The sequence below is a fragment of the Haemorhous mexicanus genome, chromosome 6, assembly GCF_027477595.1.
Source record: "Haemorhous mexicanus isolate bHaeMex1 chromosome 6, bHaeMex1.pri, whole genome shotgun sequence".
Taxonomy (NCBI): domain Eukaryota; kingdom Metazoa; phylum Chordata; class Aves; order Passeriformes; family Fringillidae; genus Haemorhous; species Haemorhous mexicanus.
In genome coordinates this window covers 51,978,304-51,993,967 of record NC_082346.1, presented here as the reverse complement: position 1 = coordinate 51,993,967, position 15,664 = coordinate 51,978,304, and the positions used below count along the sequence as shown (strand labels likewise).

The 15,664-nt window shown below is 40.3% G+C and overlaps 1 protein-coding gene across 2 annotated transcripts in view; it reads right to left on the bottom strand.

Annotated features, from left to right (window-relative positions):
* Window positions 1-3,856: 3,856 nt before the first annotated feature.
* Window positions 3,857-15,664, bottom strand: part of C6H14orf132 (chromosome 6 C14orf132 homolog) — a 41,011-nt gene continuing 29,203 nt past the window's right edge. Inside the window, exons 2-3 of one of the 2 annotated variants that reach the window (XR_009487018.1) lie at window positions 11,644-11,925; window positions 3,857-5,992 (exon numbers count right to left, since the gene is read on the bottom strand). Coding sequence is in view for 1 of the 2 variants with exons in the window: in XM_059850255.1 (XP_059706238.1) it covers window positions 11,701-11,925 (225 nt within the window). In the remaining variant the exon portion in view is untranslated. Of the gene's footprint in view, window positions 11,926-15,664 lie in introns of both variants that reach the window. The other variant, XM_059850255.1, reaches the window with a different exon arrangement.

Genomic DNA, 15,664 nt, shown 5'->3' with positions numbered 1-15,664 from the left:
GTAACTCAAAGTCATGGCCAAGTCGCTCTTGCCATTGAAGTGTCAGTCACGGGATTGCTCCTGGACTTGTCAGAGTTGCCCTTCCAGCAGGCTACAAAAAGTACAGTCTATCCTTCAAGGGGACAGTCAGAATAAAGCCTCCAGGCAAAGTTTGCCTTTCTGGGCTCAGAAACTGTCTAGGGTTTTTTAGTGGTTTTGTGTTTGTATTTCTTTTGTTTTCTTCTGTGTTTTGAGATGGCTTGCTTGTTTGTTTGTTTTTTCCTTATTAAATCTTGCTATTGTGCTATTATTTTGTAACTGGGATGTGCATGGAATAGGCAATTGACAGCTGCAGTACAGGAAAAAAACTCTTGATGTTTGGATTTTTAATTTCCAGTTGTGGAAGGGCCCTGCATTCCAGTTCTGATTATCTGATGTGATAGCATTTTCCGTGGCTTGTATTATAGCACAGAGGAAATAGTCAAGTGGTTTGAGAGACATTATGCTCATTTCTATGCCAAATTTGCTTTGTTGTTTTTGTTTTGATGGGGATTTTTGGTGCTGCTTTATTTTAATATACAACATTGTTTCACCACTTGATTTAACAGATATTCTTTTCCTGTGGTCCTTTCCTGTTAAAATGGATGTGCTACAATGGAAGAGTGTTACCATGCAGGTTTGAAGGAGGTACTTCCCATTTCCCTGGAGTGAGTCATGGGGTTTATGTGCACAGGGAAGATGGGGTAACCTCCAACCAAGGTCCCAGGTCAGCTGTGTGAGGCTGCCCAGTGCCTGCCCTTCACACCCCCAGCCAGGAGCCAGCAGAGACCCCTCATTCCCAGCCCCAGGCTGTGCACAAACCCAGAGCAGCTCCTCATCAGAGCAGCCCTGCTGGGGTTTTGTGAGCACTTGTGACAATTGCCTGTGCTGATCAGATAATCAGTCTGAACAGAAGGACAACTTTGTAGATCCCTAAGTAATTTGTTCATGGTGCATCAGGTTTCTGAGACAGCTCTTTTCCACTTAGCAAGAATTAAAGCAGAGGAAGTACAGAAGCACTAAGGGAAGCAGAGGACTGCTGTTGAGCTATAAAGTATGGATGGTTCTCATCTAACTTAAATCAGCCTCACTGCAGAAACATTCTTAACTGGGCACTTGAACCCACATTAAAACACATCCCATGAGCTGTTTTTATCACAGAACAGATAATAGATTATAAAAAAATACAGAATAATTTGACACAGTGTGCTGCTCACATACTGATATATTTAAAAATTGCTTCAGTGGCAAGATCATATTGAAAATTTTAGCATGTGAATATCTAAAGCTGTTTGCAGTTATGATGTCCCATTGTACTGCACTAAAAATGCTCTGATTCTTGTCATATCAGAGGTCTCAAAATCTTATAGATAAAATAAAAGCTAGACAAAACAATTCGGAAATAGGACAAAATGTTGTTAAGTTTTATGTTTGTTTATTTTTTTTCACATTTACAATGTATATTTTTCCCAAAATTGCCTGGAGAACAAGAAGAAATTCTAGATTGTGATTGGAAGATGGAAAAATTAAGGTTTCATCTAGAGTATCCTACAACCAGAAGCGAGGCAAGGGGGACAACAACTTTAAGAATTGAGTCCTACATATCCTGGAACTATAAAACAAATAGGAAGGTAAGGAAAATTCTTGCAAGGTCAAAGTTTGAGTTTGATTTGAGCAAAGTCCAGTCAAGATGGACTTCAAAAGATAGGACTTGCCTGAAACAAAATAAAGTAAATAGTAAGCAGAAATTATTAGGGAAGATTGTACAGAGGATAGAAATTATTTTGGCTAAGAGCAGCTGGTGGGGTCACAAAAATTATTCAAAAAAAACAGAGTCATGAGACTTTCAAAGGAATGAATGGGTGCTTAGATTTACCAAAAGGTGAAAGAAATAAGCACTTTGTAAGTATTTTGTTTCCATCAGCTGTTATTGCAGAGGACTTTGAGGTTCATTTTTTACTCAAAGTCTTTACAAGTAATAAATATTGATAAAGATCAAAAGAGTTTGAGTATTCACACAGGGTAAGAAATGAAAGAGTAGGGAGATTAAAACAAATAAATTAAAAGCACCAGGTGCTTGGAAGAAGAGCTGAGCTTCTAAGAAAATAGAATTCTGTTTAAAATTGTTTTAAGTTGCGCTGAAGGCCCTGGGAATCATAAATCACTTTACTTATCCTTTAAGGAGTCACTAGGGAAATTCAGAGAGCAGTAAACCTTTTTTTCTATACCCAACTAATATCTGTAGGCATAAAATCTTTGTAATTCCAAGCAGAAATCACAAAAAATCTTCAAAAAAGGTGTCTTTCTTGCCTCTAATGGGCAAGGATTGTTTAAATATGTAAGGGAAATACAGGATTTAGTTGATCTCATGGATTCAGAATCATAAGATCTGTCTTTACAAAATGTACTACAAATTTTGTGGGTGATTTGCTTAGCTCAGAATAATGTTTTTGCGAGCAATAGCAAAAGGCAAGCTCCTGTTTGAGTCCAATGTTTCTGTTAAGACAGGAGGCAGTGAAATAGATAGCAGGTTGTTTATAGAAGAACTTCACCTATACCCATGTAAGATATGTGCCTGCTGCAGTTAAAGCCATGAAATAATTTGGTCAAATTTGAATTAATTATTTTTATCCTAAAGAAAACTGTAATGTAGCATTAGACACAGCAAAATATGTCAGTTGAGATGCTGTAGTGGACAGGCTCTCTTGGGCTAAAAGAATGATGTTCTTTGTTAGTCTCACTACAGAGCAATTTACATGTGCAGACACCTTGTTTATATTGATAATGCTGTGCAAAAACCAGGGCTGAAAACTTCAATTGGTTTTATCAGTCTGAACACACATAGCTGAATTTTTAAATGACTGTTGAACAGAACATTCTCTTCCATTTCTAGATTATACTAGCTTCTTAATATTGTGCAGATTTGAGAAATGAAGAGAAATGTGATCTGCATGATTCCATAGTTGCAATGGAAAAATGAATTAGAATTAGATATTGCTGTAGTGTAGCAATTGCACTGCCTTACATTCTGATGGTTAAATTCTGGAATATGTAATTTTGCTAGATTGATAAAGACTGGGACTAGATAAAATATACATTTTATTTTTAAGTGAATTTTTGTCAGACTTGCTATCAGGATTGGGTCATGCATCTTCATGTTTGCTAAATTCAAAGGTAAATCAATTCTTTTATTTTAAATTGTGCTTAAGAGGTCCCTTAGCATGTCCTTTTGCCATTCTTTCAGCAGATCTAAACTCAGCTTGCCTCACTGAATCCCTTCAGGAGAACCATAAGGAAAGGCCCACAATAATCTGTATGCTGCATTGCATTAGCAAGGCTAAATGTTTTCCTTTCTTCCTGTTGCCACTATCTGCCTTGGTGAGGCTTGCTGGACACCCTGCAGCAAGGTCTTTCCTTTTAATTCTCCAGAAGCCCTTGGTCAGGATTTTGGGGCCACACACACAAAGGCCCCTGCAGAGCTCTGGGGGTCAGGATGGCAAGCTCAGCTGGAGAGAGAACTGGCAGAGAGCAGCTCGTGGTGCCAGGGCTTCTGAGCTAATGTTTGAAGAAAAGAAGACTTTTTTTGGGCTCCCAGATGTGTTGAGGCACTTCTTGGACTTTGAGAGCTGGTAAATGCATTTCTATAGAAACAGGCACAGTGCTATTCCATGCCATACATTCAATAGAGATTGTTTCCCAAGGCTACCAAATCATGGTAGCAGGTTTGTAAATTGCAAGAAATAAAGAGTATCACTGGAGGTAATAATTAAATAACTGCAATTCCAGGCTTCTAACTACTCTCTAGTGAACTGAGAACAAAATGAAAAAGCACACACCATTATCAATTTGAAGAACTTTATCCAAAACCACGATTTCCATCTGATATTAACAAAACTTGTCATTTTCACCATAGTAAAGGAATGAACCAGTACTAAGTACACATAGAGTGAAAGCAGTCAGTAACTGGAAAAGAACATAACATAACAGGAGCTTAAAGGAATACATTTCTCTTAACTGAACTTGCTAATTACAGTAAACTTGGAGAAAGCAGAGGGCATTTTTAAAGTTGTTTTTTTCTTTACAGATAGAGCTCCACGATCCAAGAACAATGATTACAACAGTAAAGGTTTTTCTAGAAACCAACCCATGTATTACAAAAACAATACAGAGAATCCCTGCAAACCTGATAGTGTACAAAACAGGGCAGCAGAAAGAAAGCACAAGAGAATTAAATTGTTCAGGGTTATTAAGAAAAAGTAACGGTGCATACTAAAGGGCTCCTGTAAAGCTGCTTTACATGAACTGAAGAATATAATTTCTATATGACTGTGATTTGTGTGAAGCACAGGTGCTTTCAGAAGTGTCACTATTTAGCTTTTTTTGGGAGAAAAAAGCCCCAAATAATTAGGCAGTATTTGAGATAACTGAAAAACAAACGTACTAGGCTACCTCACAAAGCTAACTACCAGATTTATTTACATAAGCTTCACATTTCACTGAGACTTTGTACTCCACTCTTCTAAACTTCCAAACTTCAGAACTGGAAGAGGACTTACTTAGAGAAAGAACAAATATTTCTCAGGTTGGGTACTCATACTAGGAAAAAAATAGTGCAACTGTTTGCTACATTGTATACTCTTCCAGTATATCTATCAAAATACTCAGACTCGGTTTTGTTACCTTCTCATTTAAAAAAATACAGCAATCTGCTTTCTTTCTTGCTTTTGATTAGGAAACTACAGACATCTTTACATTTAAAATAAAACCACAGCAACGCATGGCTAGTCCTGCAAACTGATCCAGTGAAGCAGATGTCAGAAGTACAGAAGAGGTGTTATTAATGCAGTTGACTCCAGGTGGAGGCAAAGGTCCCTCTGGATGGAGCAGTGTGCAGGCTCAGGAGCTTCAATCATCCTCATGAAGGCAACAGCTGAGAGGGGTTTTAGGCCCAGACTTGCAACAGTTCAATTTTATTTGTTCATTGGTGGGAGTGAACTCCTCAGGAAATGCGATATCACCGTAATGGCTGCAGCTCAGGAAGCTCCCAGAACACAAGGCTGCATAGCTCCCTCAGTTCTGGCAGAAGAATGTGCTTTCCTTTGGGTACAATGGGATTTCTGAATGTTCAATCTGGCTGTAGCAGCTTGGCTGTGTGTCTGAGAACTGCAGGTGTGATTAGATTTGAAATAGCTTAGCACATTGTGGCTGTTTTTCTTTACTGAATAGGCTGCTCTTTAATGGCCCTGAGCCCACAGTAAATCACATGGAGCTTTTCTGTTCTCCTTAGGGCCCACTCCCACTGCCCTCACCTGACCCCAAGAGCATTACCACCGATTCTGATCTGCTAAAAAAACAAAGGACTTTGGGTTGGGAAAAGCTCAGTAAGTGCTGGCTGCAGAACAGTGTAGTGTATCCATACAGTCTGAATTTCTGAAAGGTAACTTTGCATTGCATGGATACTGACAACACAGTTACCAAGCTTCACAGCCACATCTTGCCCTTCAGCTTAGGGCAAACGCTTTGTGGTGTGCTAAGGCAGATAATGATTAAGATTTTCTCCCAAGAAGAGGCCTTGTGTCACTGTTCTTTGCCCTCACTGTGGAATGTCCTTTCTGATCACTAACCTTACTCTCAGAGGTCAGCCAAGGAGCTGGCTAGAAAGGGCTGAAGAACACTGCTGGCTTCTGAATGCTCACATGCTCTGATACCAAGGAATGAACAGAATACAGCAAAGACAAGGGGAGAAATAAAATGAAGGCATAGAGACTATGTGATGGTGACAATGGGCTCAAAGAGATTGATGTGAGTTCAAGGGTAATATCTCTTCCCATGAGCCATATTCCTCATTCCTGAATGATGAATGATAGAGCCTAAAGGACTGGACAGTGACTTTGGAGACATTCTGTGATTCTCTTGCTTGTTTCTTTTATCAGCATCTTTAAAGTCTGGATAATGGTAGGATCTCCTTTGAGACCTGCTGGCAGAAAACTGAAGATTAAAATGAGACAATGCTACTGTACAGATGATACTTGACTCATTAATGTTCCACGCTTAAGAAAACAGGGTTGTTTTTGCTTTTGCAGGAAGACTAAGCAGAGCTTTGGGAGGTAAATCCTATATGTATTCTACTAACACAGGAACATTTTAGAACATGAAAATAGTAAAACTGAAATATAGTAGCCTGGGAAAGACAGAATGGGTGGCACAATGCTCCCAAGAATTCCAGAAGAGAGGGAGACTATTTGTGCTCACACAAAAGGGCACTTGCCTTGCTACCAACAGCTTGAGTCTGCCTATGTCACTCAGGAAAAACTGCCTTAGAGACATATCCTTGAGATGACTGTCACATATTTATATTTTCTTTTCCAGCTCATGGCTGTGTTGGCGTCATTTCCAAACCAGCAAAAGTAACTCTGCCCATGTTTCAGTGTAAATGCTCTGGGACAGGCCAGAATGAGATCAAATTGTCATGCATTTTGTTCTGCAAAGGCAAATATTTCCCTGGAAATGCTTATGTAGGTAATTGGACACTTTCTTCTTTCTTTGTCCCTGAAGAACTACAAACTCAAATGGGACATGGCTGGTCCATAGCTGTTAGGAATTCCCTACATGTCCAGAGAAGAGCATAGTGGTGACTTCATTTTCCCCATTTTGCACTGAAAAGATGAGGCAAAAGGCAAAGATGGGTTGCATGGGGAAACACAAAAAGTGTCAGATTAAGGGCAGTAGAAGACTTTAAGGCTCAGGATGCCTTAACTGCTGTAGGATGTTCTCAGACAAGAGGTAAAGGGCTAAATGCATGTTAAACCACCCCTCTTTTGAGCTTAGGGTGACTGAACAATGTACCAGGAACAATACAGCTAACAGAATATTGATCTCTGGCTCTTCTCACAAATGTGCTTGTTTCCCTGAGGATTAGCAGGCTGTGAGGGGAGGAGGGATGTGCTGTACCTGGTGGTTCAGCTCCCACTCAGCCCTGGCTGTGTGTCCAGGGAGCCAGCAGGGCTCAGAGGGACACAGCAGCAGTTAATGAACCACTCAGCCCAGCCTGTCAGAACCCTCATGGCTGACATGATCACCAGGGACCTCACTGCCCTTTCCTTCCTGCACATTAATCACATGAAATCCAATTCTCCAGAGCTCTGAATGTTCTAAAGGCACAGATGCATTTTGATCTGGGATTCTGATCTTTAGTCCATTTACCTCAAATGGAAGTCACACCTACAAAGAGCAAATTTCCAGATTCTATTCTGTGATTAGCCACAGGAAACTCAGTTAAATTACCTTGGATAAATGGACAGTGCTACATGAAATTAATAACTCTCAGCAGCCTGCAGAGAAATGTGAAAAGGATATTACCAAATGGAATTGCTTGAGTATAGCAAAATGAAAGCTTTTAATAATAGACAAAATACATAACAACCCAGAGACTAGAGGCTCTTGTTTTCATTAGGTCCCAGACACAAAGGTGTATTTTTTTTTATGTTCAAATGGGTGTACAGGGCAAGACAATAATGGCTGGATGCTTCTATTCACTCTTGATTTGGGGCTGATTATTACAGTCTGCTTAGCAGCTGGGTGGGATACTGACTGCCCTCAAGTCCTATTGCAAGTGAGGATTTTGGAGCAGGGATCTCATTACTTCTGAGATAGCTATGACCTCATCTGCCCAATGAAAAGGCTAAATGCCTTTTTTGTAGCAGATGAGTCTCCCTGCTACTATTGTTGCAACCATTTCAAAATCGGCTTTGCAAGTGTGTTGACACAGAAATACGGGTTGTTAATGCTGTGGGCAAACACAAACTCCTACTTGCAGATAAAAATATGACAGGAATAGCTCTAGTGGGTTTGCCCACTCAGTTCTCCTTTCAAATGTTCCATTGCACCCACCTGAATAACTTTTCAGCCTTTAGTCTCTTTGCTGTAGTGGTTGCACAGCTGCTGTGTCAAGCAGGTGGCTGCTTTGAGAAAAAAAATCCTTTAGAGGGAGTTTGATTATTTGGTATGCTGCCATAGATCCCTAGAGGCCATGGCTAAAAGGGACTTATTAGGGCACCCCAGTTTGTCTTCCTTGGCTGACTGATAACTTTGCAGGGCAAAGTTGCTTCTTTTGTTTGTATGATGAGGTTGCACAACAGAGCTGGAGGTAAAACACCTCTAGAGGCAGAGCATATAGAAAGTGGTTTGCTTCATCTCCCACAGAATGAACTGCAGTCAGGATTTTCTAACTGCTATCTGTGCTACACATTTTGAACTGAGGCACTGATCAAGTGGAATCCTTTTCTCAGGCTCATACACAAAGTGCTCAGCAAAGCACAGAACCCTGTTCTTTTAAAGAAAGGCTTCAGAAAACAGCTCTGGGGAATGTGTCTGGACTTGGATTCTTCATCACTCCTCAGTGAGTGACATCAATTACCCAGCTGCCTGGCTCCAAGGAACAGAGAAACTACAGTGCTCCAAGTCAAACTGTGTTGAGAGTTCAAGAGGCAACATATTTCACAGGACCATACCTGTGAAACATCCCCTACTCAGCACTGCTCCATTCCCCTCTGCAGCTTCTCTGAACTTAATGATGAATTAGTCCCCTTTTTCAAGGGTTCAATTTAAACCTTCACTAACCTCCCAGAAGAGAGAAGTGGTTGTAGTGGACGAAGCCAGAACACAACATCCAGAAATGCAGTGTGCATACTGTCACTCTCAAAGTAGAACAGAGCTTGAACCAGCTCTGCAATTTAGGGCTCTCCAATACACCTGACAATATTCCACACAGACACTCACGTGCAGTATCCTTGTACCTGCATCCTAGAAGTAACTTTTTCTCCCAACAGAGAAGCTATACAGTTAGTGTGCAGTTTAACTATGAGGCAGGAAATGCCTGCACTTGCTGCTTGCACCCAGCTTGCCATGTCACCCTGTCAAGCCAATTACTTAAATTAAAGTTTTGTCTGGCCCTTCTTGACAACACAGCCTCTAACAATGAAAATATGTATGATGATGATCTGGATGCAGGAGGTGGAACTCATTGTTTTCCAAGGCTCCTGCTATTACTATCAGTTTCACATGAAAGTAGGGCATTTTCTTTGGGAAAAGCAACACAAAAGTGTCACTTGGTTTCACTAGCAGAATAGTGGTTTTTTCTTGCTGTTCCCACTCTAATGCTTTTCTTCATGGTTGAAGAGTTTAGTGCTCTGGGAGAGAGATGCAAACATTGCTAATTGCACTAAGAATAATATTCTAGGAAATTTAAACAAAGCACTCCGCTGGCAAATTCATTAGGCAGCAGAATAATCCCACTGGGCAAGGACCATCGTGTCAAACTGGTTTTAGGCATGGTGGAAATGTTTTGCTCTTTATGCCAAAATGCTTGCAGGATCTGGCCTAACTAGGCAGCCTGCAGGAACAATGAAGACAAGTCCATGAGTAACTGATACAATTACAAAGGCAACAGAATATCAGAAAATGGTTGGGGACAGTACATTACATTAAGCAACATTTTCACAGATCCTACATGTTTACACACCAGACCTTGTCCTGCTCAATTCTTCATTGGAAACTTCTCTGCAGCTTTCCAACAGCTTCCTTTCTGTTCAGCAAGAATAAGGAGGGATGCAAAAACAAACAAGGTAGGTAATTTATGCAGCTCCTCTGTTTTTTGTTGTCCTCTGGCTATGAAGGAATTAATAGCTATTTTAGGAAATGAAAATCATAATTTTTCTATCATCCTTAAGACTACAGTCATTTTATTGGACAGAATTTGCTTTTTTTCCCTCTGACCTTCCAGAACTGGACTTCTCAAACTTTTTCCCAGTATAGGTCTTGTCTGTCCTCAACAATCTTCACAAAATCCTGCCTCCAAATAGGGAAATAACACACACAGAAGCTCATAATTGTTTTTCTTAGCCTCAAAATAACCTAATTTATTTTCTCCCCACTGCTAGCTCTGTTTGCATCTTTCCTAGCTTTAAAGGACTGTTCACAGAGAGGGAAAAATATACACAGTGACTGCTGAGTGGTTGTAAGCACTGATTTGGGGCATGCTGCTTTGATTCAAGTAACTGTCCACCAGCCCTGCAGGAAAATGGGTTTAAAGAGAAAAGTGGAAAATGCAAACCTCTCTATACATTCAGCAGCTCATAGCCCAGCCTCAAGCTCAGTAGCAGGCAAGTGTCAAAAATAGTCTCTGTTCCTGCAGACAAGGCTTTCTGGAATTAGGGTATTAGCTACATGATTCAGAAAACCTAGACAGTACATGCAGACATAGAAGAAGAATTTGTCTGCTGCTCTCAAAGTGCATACATTTTATGTATTGTTGCTTAATTTTTATGGGGGTGAAGGAAGATTTCCAACAGTGGTGTTTTTTTTTTTCTTCTCTCAAGATTTTACAATCTCTCAAGCAAGGAAAGCTACAGCTTGTCTTGAAAAGATACAGATCTTGGAAATGAACTGCCCGTGGAAAAAATGCAGTAAAAATGTTGCCCCTCAGTGGAACAAATCCAAGGGATAATCAGAGTCATTACCTAAAGCCAGCTACAAAATAAATCTCTTCCAAGACCCTCACCAGAACCCAGAGATGTATTAATACTGAGATACAAGCACCTGCACATCTGACATTTATTACTTTTCTTGTGCTGTTTCCACCCCAGGACATACCTGACTCTTGAATTCACCTCTGCATAAGCACAGAAGTTACCAACCTTTCTTTCAATTTTATCTTTCTCATAGCTATAGTCACTATTAATTAGGCTTTACAATTTTTCCATCATTCTTTCAGTACATTAATAACCTCACACAGCTGCTGTAAGAAATGTGGATTGCAGCCCAATGAGATGAGAAGTGTGGTATTAGGCTTTTGTTTCCTGGAAGGAATGCATCTACAAACCACTGCAATCCAGCACCTCTAGACAGAAATGGGAACTTGTGCTGCTACTCTGTTTATCATTTTCTCCTCTGAAATTCAGAGGGTCTGCAGAGCAGCAGTAGCTGTGCCTCCTCCTGAACAGCAGGCAGGTTCAGCACAAATTTATTGATTACCAGCTCCAGTTACTGAAACTGGAAGGCAAGAAACAGACAGCCTGCATCTGCCTCTCATGGCTGTGAGACTGATGATTTTGAATACAGCCCAGGAGTCTACAGCCATGCTGAAGACCCACACACGATGAACTTGGACTTCATCAGAACCAAACCAATGCCAACCATTTGGTCCATCAAGGAAATTAAGATGTCCAGAAAACACGACTTGGAACAATTCCATATAACATTATACCACAGTAAAAAATGCACCAAAAAAAAAAAAAAAAAAGCTGACAAACTGCAGAAGAACTGCTAGAAAAATCTACAGTAAAAAATAAGCACTTTCTATATAAATATCTCTCTCTGTATTTACTATTCCCAAGTTGATCTCTCTTTTATTACATTTCTATACAAAACTGGTATTGGCTCTGTTCTCAAATAAAGCTCTCACCTCCACACAATTTGCATCCAAACTTTCTGCCATCAAGACTTAAGATGATTAACTTGCATTTCATTTCCATGACTGTGGCAGCACTTAATCAACAAAGTCTCTAGTTATATGTATTTATATAGATATACATGTATATATACACACATACATACATACATACATACACATGACAAATACTGTTGAAGATTTCCTTTCTTCCAGTGTTTGTAGTGACAGTCATCCTAGAAGGTGAAGGCATACACCACTCCCACAACCACAATATTTCCAATTGTTGCTATTATTGCAATCCATAACAATATGGCATCATTTGAAGAACGGGATGTCTCTTCTGGTGGATTCTGCATGGAAGAAGCTGCATGGACATTGGCTGATGAATTAAACAGGGAGTACTCTGTACTAAAGTCCTCGTTGGGTGAGTCCATAAAGGCTCCTCCCATAACAGGAAGCTGTGAAGAGAAACATGGCAGAATCAGACTGAAAGCTAGTATCTGCTTTTGCATTGTCTCAAAGTCCTTATTAAAGAATAACAATTAGCTAACTTGCAAAATTACTGAGATTTCATGTACATGGTGCTAACCTGTCAGGAATATCACAGACTATAATATTTCTCCCGTTTCTGTTGGAATCAATATTATTGAAGAAAACCTGCATATAATACATGCAATACAAAGAAGAGCTAGCATGCAGGCTTTAAGTCAGCTTAATATTTAGAAGAGATACCCATATACACAAAGCACTCAGATACCAGACTTTGAGTTGATAGCAAGAGGATTGTTTTGTGACTACCAGCAAAGGTATCATGTCACTCTAAGACACTGAACAAGCACAGAGAGGATCTGATGCAGAAAATTTATTCTCTTATGCATCACTCAGAAGCAAACTCTTGGCTTGTGTAGAGATCATGTAAAAAGTTCTTACTGTAAAAGGGGTGGAGTGTACTCAGTGCACTAACTTCACTTGCAAAACACAGCACTGCAACTATCCAGGGTTTATAAATCAATACAACAGAAAACTTCAGACTGGATTTTGAAAGGCTCCATCACAATGCAGTAACTGGCAGATTTCTAAAAGTTTTCCCACACCAGACTTGTCCTACTGGGAAGGACAAAGTTTCTTTGGTTCTCTTGGTGGATTTCTCAGCAGTACCAGAAAATGTTCTGGGTAAAATAACAGTTACTTGATACATTATGCAAAAGATATATGAAGAAGAAACTGTTTAACCATGTCCTTTTACATGTTCCAATTGTCTTCCCAATTTAATCCTAGATCACAACAAATATTCTTCAGGGTTCAAGACCTATTTTACCTCTACATAGTGGGATAAAATTATATCCTTCTGCAAATGAAGAGATTCCTCATCAGGCAAGAAAAGGACACCTACAGCAGCACAAAGACCATTTACAACTAAAAAAAGGTTCACACAAAAGCTTTTTGCTTCCATCTGTGTCCCTTGTATGTTTGGGAATGCAGAGCTGTAAATTTCCCCTGACTCACTGAGTGCATTCTCCAAGTCTCATGTAAGTATAGGACTTTGTTTCAGAAAAAGCTGCAGAACATCTGTTTCACATATCTATAAATGCTCAGGACACAGGTTTCTGAATATCCTGTAATAAACCTCGAGCAGTGGGGGTATGGTAAGGCCCAAGTCTCTGCAGTACTCTCTAACCAAATTCTGTCAGGACTGTAGCACATAGGTAGACCAAAACCATGTATTTATGGGATAAAAAAACCCCCAGAGTCATATGCCTAAATTTTTCTGCCAAAATTCCATCACAGCATAGATGAATGGTTTGATCTTGAGCAATGAGTAAAACCTAGACATCAGTGTATCCTACCTACATTCCCCTTTCAGATCTGGTAGGGGTCCAGGGCTCCAGGGAAAGCTGAAAAAGTCTGGGAATATTGTCCTTAGAAACACCCTCACTGCAACACCAGCCAACCTTTCCCCCCTCACAGTGGTTTGCATGCTGCTGCTGTCACCCTCCAACCTTTAGCTAAAATCTCCTGTTTTACACCCTATTAGTAAGTGCCTTTGGGGTTTTGGTATTATTTTTCACCTTTCTCCACAGGGCTCTCTTCTGCTCTAACTTCAGCACTACTGCTGAAGTCACCACAGCCTATGAATAACAGAGGAACAAGCCTTGCCTTATTCAGCCATATCACAGCAGGCTGCTACACCTTCAGCCCTAAACTGCCCTGTCGAATACTCACTGGGCTGAAAAATCATCTCTTAGCACCCTGTCCTTCCTCTCCTGCATCACATTTTGATTCTCTCAGCAACCTCTCCCTTTGGAACCAAACTATACCCATTCTGGCTGTGTGCAGCTGTGCTATGGAGGCTGCTGAAATGGACACCTCTCCTCTCTACACTGGCTGTAATCTATAGACAACACCAAAGACTTTGATAGTCTGAGAATGAAGTCTTTTTTTTTTTTTTTTTTTGCTTGCCATGCATAACATTTTAGAGAGACATAAAAGACAGGCTCTTTTTCAAAGCTGACTGCTGAACAAATTTCATCTGTACTAGAAAATATCGTGTCACATTCAAAATTAAACAGAGAATGATGAAAGACCACAGTGGATATGTCATGCTACCTAATCCAGATTAAATAAAATTATCTTTGATATCGGATATGGTTAGACAAAAGCAGTTTACAAGAAACCAAGCAGGAAATTGCAAAAGTAAAGTCTGATGCGTTCTCCCTGCATCAAAGATTTTTGCTGGCAATTTCAACACAGTGTGGTTTAAAAGAGAGCAAAAGCTTCCATTTCAAAAGCCCAGCTTGATCTTTTGAATACAATTCCACCGGCCTTTTTTTATGTCTTGGGATTTGATAAGGAAAGCATTTCTCAGCTTTATCAACATTTCTTTTTATGTAGAGATTGCCATAAAAGGCAGCTCTGACTTCAAACAGAAGTGTATTTATGCAGTGATGATGCCATGTAACAGCTACAGAGACTCTAATTAAAGATCTCTGCTCCAAATGACAGGAATACATTTACCATACTGGCAGCAAAATGCTCAACCAGAGGTGCTTGCCTCCTTAACGAGTCATTTTAAGGCTATCAGCATTTAGGACAGTCAATTTTGCAAAATCTTTCAACTGAATCATCCCAAGTATAGAGGTACACACACATGAGCACGTGCCCAATACGGTGGGAGGTCATAAACACAGTTCTGGTGATTGATACCTGGGTGTTGGGCCACACATTCTGTGCTCTCAAGGAGTTATTTGAAATGACAAGCTTCCACCCTGTTAGTTCCCCTGCTGCTGTCACAAAGGCAGGAGCATCCGTGTAGCAGCACAGCTACACAGCATGCTGTAAATTATGTCAAATCTGAATCTCCTTGTACTGTCTAAGGCTCAAACAAGCTGTCTGCACCATCTGAGGGGAGCACATGGTGAAACAGCTCATCTGAATCTCTGAAAGGCTTGAGGTGACCTGGTGTAAAGGACTGACATTCAGCACCTGGCACAGGCTCTTTCTGTAAGACTGAATTCCAGTTTTTCTGTTTGTAGGTCAGTAGCACTTCACCACAGATCTGGAAATAAACCTTCCTGCCAATTTCCCATTTGCAAAAATCATCTCTTGCTAAATGTGCATTCCCCCCTTCTCACTGCTCCAGCAGCCTCACATAAGAGCACAAGGAACGGCCATATGGTGTCCGAGAGAAAGTCCATCTCCCTTGGGTGTTAGTTCCAACTGTGGCCATAAATAGATGCTTAGGAGAGTAACAGCACAACAGGAGAAACATGTCTGATACTACCCCTTAGTAACTCACAGCCTCTGACTGTTTTCAGCTTAGGAAGTTCATAAGCCAGACATTATTGCTAGGGATTTAATAACTTGCAAAGAATTTTGCTACCATGAACTTGTCCGGACTCTATCTGATCTCATCTGAAGCTGAGCATCCTTCTCAATCTGGCCTCTTGGTGCCACTTAACAGTCAGGGTTGCTCAGTGATTAGAGTCAAGTAAATCATCCTTGGGAGATATGCCATCTCTCCACAGGAGAGAGGGATGATTAGTATCAATGGTAATCCATCTTTTTGGTAGATTAAATTCAGTGAAATGAATCTCACCCTCAGTCTTTGTGTCTTTATTCTCCTATAAGGTACAGTATCTTCCCTCTGCAGTCTTATTTGACATTTTACTTACTTGAGACCTCCAGACCTGACACTAA